The sequence below is a fragment of the Babylonia areolata genome, chromosome 7 (assembly GCF_041734735.1).
Source record: "Babylonia areolata isolate BAREFJ2019XMU chromosome 7, ASM4173473v1, whole genome shotgun sequence".
NCBI classification, from domain to species: Eukaryota; Metazoa; Mollusca; class Gastropoda; order Neogastropoda; family Buccinidae; genus Babylonia; species Babylonia areolata.
This window is the reverse complement of record NC_134882.1, coordinates 33,501,714-33,509,213: the sequence shown is the minus strand read 5'-3', so window position 1 is coordinate 33,509,213 and position 7,500 is coordinate 33,501,714. Positions and strand designations below refer to the sequence as shown.

The 7,500-nt window shown below is 47.4% G+C and overlaps 1 protein-coding gene across 6 annotated transcripts in view; it reads left to right on the top strand.

The window, feature by feature from the left end:
• The window catches only part of LOC143283979 (protocadherin Fat 1-like), a 270,559-nt gene that overhangs the window by 152,233 nt on the left and 110,826 nt on the right, over positions 1 to 7,500 (top strand). For all 6 annotated transcript variants that reach the window (XM_076590469.1, XM_076590468.1, XM_076590466.1 and 3 more), the window contains exons 6-7: positions 1,926 to 2,079; positions 3,198 to 3,414. In XM_076590469.1, coding sequence (XP_076446584.1) covers positions 1,926 to 2,079; positions 3,198 to 3,414 — 371 coding nt within the window. The remainder of the gene's footprint in view (positions 1 to 1,925; positions 2,080 to 3,197; positions 3,415 to 7,500) is intronic.

Here is a 7,500-nt window from a genome sequence, read left to right as displayed (position 1 = left end):
TTTTGTTGTTGTAAAGCGCATGAGTGTTGTCTCTAGTTTGCATTTTGAGTATCTCCGCCTCCTCCTCCTTTTCCTTCTTGATCTTCTTCTTTCTTCTACTCCTCCTTCTGCCTACTTTTCCTCCTCGTCCTTCCTCCTCCTCCTTCTTCTCCTACAGTTTTCATTGTAATTTGTTGTGGAGATATGGTGAAAAGAAGCTTTCAGCTTATTTATGTACCCTTGGTAAAACATTCGAGTTTTTCCCCCTCCCTGTCTCTATCTGTCTGTCTGTCTCTGTTTCTCGTTCTTTCTCTGTCTCTCTGTCTCTGTCTGTGTCTGTCTGTCTCTATCTCTTTCTCTCAGTCTCTCTCTCTCTCTGTCTGTCTCTGTGTGTCTGTCTGTCTGTCTCTGTCTCTCCCTCTCTGTATCTCTCTGTCTCTGTGTATTCCTGTCTGTCTGTCTCTCTCTCTCTCTCTGTCTTTGTCTGTCTGTCTGTCTCTCTCTGCCTCTGTCTCTTTCTCTCTCTCTCTCTCTACCTCCCCACACCCCCCTCTCCCCCCTCCCGTACCCCCTCTGTTGCAGAATGAAGATAGGCGTGTGATAAGAGATGCTGCCATGTTTATTTATTACGCTTTCCGCTTCGGAGAGAAGTTGCAGGGACGTTTATCTGTTTACTGTTTCGTCTTGCAGGGACGTCATCTGTTTACTGTTTCTTCTTGCAGGGACGTTCATCTGTTTACTGTTTCCATGTCGTAAAATGCCATGTCCAGTAATTTATTTATTTATTTATTTTAAGAATTAAAGTATAAATAAAAAAATTTTTTTTAAATCGATGAAGCTAATTTTAAATGTTTTATGCGTGTTCATATCTTGGCAGGCTGAAGACCTTTCCTTAAATTTCGTGTGTTTTCTGATTGTCTTATTCCGTGATAATAATCTTAGTCATATATCACATTTTATATATCAAACTTTCACGGTCACGTATGTATGATTGCACACACATACATTCTTCATTCATTATCTCCGGAATATAGAAAACAAAATGTCCCAAATTCTTGGGCAACAGCAGCACCACCACCACCACCACCACCAACAACAACAACAACAAAAGGATAGAATAAAGATCGCATTCACTTATTTCTCCATTTCAGTCTTTCTCTGCAGCAGCAACAAGAAGAACAAAATGAGAAAAAAAATAAAGATCGCATTGACTTATTTCTCAACATCAATCTTTATCTGGTCTTCTCCACTGAGATGTAATGTCTACATCACTATAGAATATAGTTTTATGTCTGTGGCATTCTCCAGGACTGTGGCCTACGACCGTATCACTATAGAATAATTATATGTCTATGGTATTCTCCAGGGCTGTGGCCTATGACCGTATCACTATAGAATAATTATATGTCTATGGTATTTTCCAGGGCTGTAGCCTACGACCGTATCACTATAGAATAATTATATGTCTATGGTATTCTCCAGGGCTGTGGCCTACGACCGTATCACTATAGAATAATTATATGTCTATGGTATTCTCCAGGGCTGTAGCCTACGACCGTATCACTATAGAATAATTTTATGTCTATGGTATTCTCCAGGACTGTGGCCTGCGACCGTATCACTATAGAATAATTATATGTCTATGGTATTCTCCAGGGCTGTAGCCTACGACCGTATCACTATAGAATAATTATATGTCTATGGTATTCTCCAGGACTGTGGCCTACGACCGTATCACTATAGAATAATTATATGTCTATGGTATTCTCCAGGACTGTGGCCTACGACCGTATCACTATAGAATAATTATATGTCTATGGTATTCTCCAGGGCTGTAGCCTACGACCGTATCACTATAGAATAATTATATGTCTATGGTATTCTCCAGGGCTGTAGCCTACGACCGTATCACTATAGAATAATTATATGTCTATGGTATTCTCCAGGACTGTGGCCTACGACCGTGACGAAGGGCCCAACGCCGAGGTCACGTACACCCTGAGGTCTTCCTCCCAGGCCTCTCAGTTCTACGTCAACAGCACCACGGGGGAGATCTACTCCAGGAAGGACCTGAAGAAAGGAGACGTCTTCGACATCGTGGTGAGTGGTGCCACGCCACGCCACGCCACGCCACACGGCACCACACCACACCACGACATACCACACCACACCACGACATACCACATCACATCATACCACACCACACCACGACATACCACACCACACCACGACATACCACACCACATCATACCACACCACACCACGTCATACCACACCACACCACGACATACCACACCACATCATACCACACCACACCACGACATACCACACCACATCATACCACACCACACCACGACATACCACACCACATCATACCACACCACACCACGACATACCACACCACACCACGACATACCACACCACATCATACCACACCACACCACGACATACCACATCACACCACGACATACCACACCACATCATACCACATCACACCACGACATACCACATCACACCACGACATACCACACCACATCATACCACACCACGACATACCACATCACACCACGACATACCACACCACATCATACCACATCACACCACGACATACCACACCACACCACGACATACCACACCACATCATACCACATCACACCACGACATACCACATCACACCACGACATACCACACCACATCATACCACACCACACCACGACATACCACACCACACCACGACATACCACACCACAACATACCACACCACACCACGACATACCACACCACACCACGACATACCACACCACACCACACCACGACATACTACACCACGACATACCACACCACACCACACCATACCACACCACACCAAATCACACCACACCACACCACACCACCACGATCATGGGGGTAGCAGATTGCACACCCTCTAAAAAAAAAAAAAAGAAAAAAAAAAAAAAAAAAGTCCCAAATTTTCCCAACGAGACGGGAACACAACCTTATCCCCTCCCATATCTGTCGATGGATGAGAAACTGACACTAACCGTTTTACTGCTGATTGAAGAAACGACGTTTTTTGTTGTTGTTGTTTTGGGGGGAAAGGAGGGGGGGGGGGGGGGCGGGCGTTATTCCCAGCAGAAGGTGGAGGTGAAGGGCAGGCAGGCAGACATCATCATCATCATCATCACGGCGTGTTACTTGTTATTGTTGCTGTATCCTAGGTGCGGGCCATGGACAACGGGGTGGAGCGGAAGAAGTCCCAGCAGAAGGTGCAGGTGGAGGTGAAGGGCAGACCCCGGGCCTCGTCCAGCCCGCCCAGCTTCAAGCAGCGCGGGGTGACGGAGCGCATCACGGAGAGTGACCGTCCGGGGCAGCTCATCATCCTCCTGTCCGCTGAGGACGGGGACGCCCGGGACAGCCTCTACTACGCCATTGAGGGTGAGGGGCATAGGGAGCGAGGGTGTGGGTGGGTGGGTGTGTTGGTGGTGGTGGTAGGGTGGGGGTGTGGTGAGGGGTGTTTTGTGTGTGTGTGTTTGTGTGTGTGCGTGTTTGGGAATGAGGAAAGTGTGTGTGTGTGTGTGTGTGTGTGTTGTTGTTGTTGTTGTTGTTGTGTGCGTGTGTATGTATTTGTAGTCGGAAGTAAGGAAGGTGTGTGTGTGTGTGTGTGTGTGTGTGTGTGTGTTTGTTTGTTTAGGAGTGTGGAAAGTGTATGTGTGTCTGTGTGTGTTTTTGAATGAGGAAAGTGTGTGTGTGTGTTTTGGAGAATTAGGAAAGTGAGTGAGTTTGTGTGTGTGTGTCTGTGTCTGTGTGTGCGTGTGTGTTTTTGTGTGTGTGTTTGTGTGTGTGTGTGTGTGTGTGTGTGTTTAGGAATGAGTAACGTGTGTGTTTGGGAGTGCGTTTGGAGGTGAAAAAGATTAGTGTATATCTGTGGTGTGTGTGTGTGTGTGTGTTGCGGATATGTTTGTGAGAGCAGTTTTGCAGTGAGGAAGGAATTTGTGTGTTTGGGCGCACGTGCTTCTGTGTGTATGTGTGTGTGAGAGAGGGGGGAAAGGATGTGCGTGTGGGTGGACAGGTGAAATGAAGCTTTTTTTTTCTTTTTTTTTTCCCCTCTCCACCTTCTTTATCTCCCTGCTGGACGCAGTGAAAGCTAACCAGGAAAGAAAGACAAATGTCCGTCATCACGCAAAGAACCTCCTCCTCCCCCCCTCCCCCACCCTCATCATCAGTTCAAACAAACCAAGCCAGGACAGGAAGTATCATCCCCTGCGATAACCAGGAAGCCGGAAGCTTGGGAAAATAGACACCGCCTTTCTACGTAAATCTGAGCTGGTCTTGTGTGTGTGTGTGTGTGTTGGTGGGTAGTGGGGGGGGGGGGAGTAGGGGGGCGGGCATAAAAAAGGGTATTGTAGGAAAAGGATGGAGTGATTAGGAGAGTGAGAAAAGATTAAAGAACCTTATATATATATATATATATATATAAATCGAATGTCACACACACACACACACACACACACACACACACACGCAAACTCACACACACAAGGTGGTTATATCTTTTTTCTTTTTTGTTTTGTTTTTGTTTTTGTTGTTTGTTTGTTTTTTTTGTGAGGCAGAAAAGAAATGCGCCTATACAGACACACACACGCGCGCGCGCGCGATCGGGGGGGCGGGGCGGGGAGTGGGATTGGGGGGGAGCGGGGGGATACATACGAAAACACACACACATGCGGCGGGGGGGGGGATACACACACACACACACACACACACACACACACACACACACACACACACACACACACACACACACACACACACACACAAGCGATCAAGATCGCTGGTAAGATGTGCCACAAATTGTTGATGAATTAGAGGAGGAAGTAACATGATCTGCGATTCATCTGTCACAAGTTCAGGCAGTGCAGGTGTCCACTTATCTACAGAAGGTAAAAACATAAGAACTGAGCGAGGTGTGTGTGTGTGTGTGCGTGTGTGTTTGTGTGTGTGTGTGAGAGAGAGTGTGTGTGTTTGTGTGCGTGTGTGTGTGTGTGTGTGTGTGTGTGTGGTCTGCACCCCAGGGAGGAGTAGGAAGGAGCAATCACACGGCATTCGGAGAGAAATCCTGAAAGATGACTTCTTTGTTTTTTTCTGGAATGATCGGGAACAGCTATGCTGCTATGTGTACTTGTCAAAACTCGCTTTGGACAGAGACAGAGAGACTTACTGTGCACACGCGGGCTAATGTTAAAAAGTCCACCAGCACAAAACGACAGCGACGATAACGGCAAAGAAAGACAGACCAGAAGCACCATACTCATAGAAGTGCAATCGGGTGCGTCAATTCTCTCAGCAGCAGCAGTGGGCCACACGTGAAGTGAACATTTGTTTCTTTGCACCCTCCCCTTCAATACCACCACTCCACTCAACTCATTTGTTCTCCCGCTGGAAATCAAACCCCGGGGTTCTTTTTTTTTTTTTTTTTTTTTTTTTTTTTTGTCCTCATGAGAGGAAACCAAAGGTCTCCAACTCCTTAGACATCTCCCACATAGTAGGGGTGTTCGGAAGAAAGCACCCAAAGGTCAGGGAGTACCTCCGGAAGAGTACCCGTCGACTTCTACCACCGCCACCACCACCCACCACCCCGGGTATTTTCTTCTCTCCTGGCTCCCCCACCACCACACCCCCATGTACCCTGTCCCCGTCCCTCCGGTGTGTTTCCCTTACAGCGTCTTGACACTTCAGTTGTGGATAGAGCTAACGGGGTGTGATGACTAGGGTTACCATTCGCCACCCAGGTTTAAACAGTTTTTTCTGGGTTTGGTAAAGTCCTCCTCCCTTTTCTTGCGTGAGAAAGAATTATCAGTTGCGGGTTTTTTTTCGTTTTTTTTTTATTTGTTTGTTTGTTTGTTTTTTGATAGGGTTCAGGGTGGGTCCGGTGTGTGTGTGTGTGTGTGTGTATGCGCGCGTGTTTGTGAACGTGCGTACGCACCTGCCCTCCATACCTTAAAGGGAGGTTACGAATTTGCATTGTGTATGTGCGTTGTGGTTTGTCAATGAATACATACAAGTGTGCGCGCGTGTGTATAAATATACCATATGTAAGGATAAAGATTGCATATTTGCCGTTTGTGATTGAGAGGAAGAGGTGAAAAGGAAGAGAGAAAGAGTATGTTAGGGTACGTACGCTCGCATGTGCAGCGCGCGCGCGCACGCGCGCGTGTATTTGGTCACAGCATCTAAGCATGAGTGTGCGGCGTGGTGGCAGATATGAAGGCTTTTATTTCCCTTGTCACCTTTTTTTTGAGAGAAAATGAACTTTATGCAACACGTGATAGGGATCTACAGAGGGGCTGTGAGGGCGTGAGAAACAGAAAGAAGCGAAAGGTTAGGGAAGGAGAGTGAGAACTAGCACGCCGCGGGATACAGCACTTTTTGGCGGAGACTGGTTTACTCGTATTTCAGGCGCAGTACAATTAAAGGGGAGCTGATTGGGAGGGCAGCAGAACAGGAGAGAGGGGACAGACAGCGGAAGACACAGTGAATCAGGGGGGTAGGTCAAGTTACGGTGGTTTGGGATTCTGCTTGTTAAATCTCACACGTCCGCAGTTACTTTGACATCAGAGGTAACGCTTGGTCCATGTTTTTTTTTGTTTTTTTCCCCACTCGTTTTAAGAATTGACTGGTATCCAGCCCTGAAATAGTCATTTTGCGGTCGGCTGGGCTATCAGCAACATGATTTGATTAAATTATGGTCCGTTTCTGTGAAGATTGATGATCAGATTTGTTTGGCGAAGATGGGAGCAAACCGTCGCCCATGATCGTTCTTGATATCTCTTCTCCTTTCACGCACACACACACACACACACACACACACAAAGAGATTGCCTCTCCTTACCGTGGGACTACACATACTATTGGCTGACATTGCATGCGTGCCCATCCCCCTTACCAGGAGGTAAGACATATAATTGGCTTAATTCATTTGCCCCTCCCCCTTACCGGTTAGCAACGCATATTATTGACTGACTGTGCGTCTTTGCACCATCCCCCTTACGAGGAGACCAGCATTCGATTGGCTGTTTGCGTGTGTGCCCGTCCAATTGGCTGGCTGTGCGTGTGTTTGCCTCTCCCCCTGACAAGGAGACCATTCATAAGATGGGATGTCAGCGTGTGTCACCTCCTATTGGCTGATTGTGCGTGTATGCCCCTCCCCCTTACCAGGAGACTAGGCATATGATTGGCTGTTTTTTTGCGTGTGTGTCCGTCCAGTTGGCTGACTGTGCGTGTTTACCTCTCCCCCTCACAAGGAGAACAGGCATAAGATTGGTTGTCAGCGTCAGCGTGTGTGCCCACTGATTTGTTGACTGTGTGTGTGTGCTCTCCGCCCTTGGCATATGATTGGCTGACTGTGCGTGTGTGTCCCTCCCCGTTCGGCATATGGTTGGCTGACTGTGCGTGTTAGCCCCTCCCCCTTGGGCATGATTGGCTGACTGTGTGTGCTCCTCCCCCTTGGGCATCATGATTGGC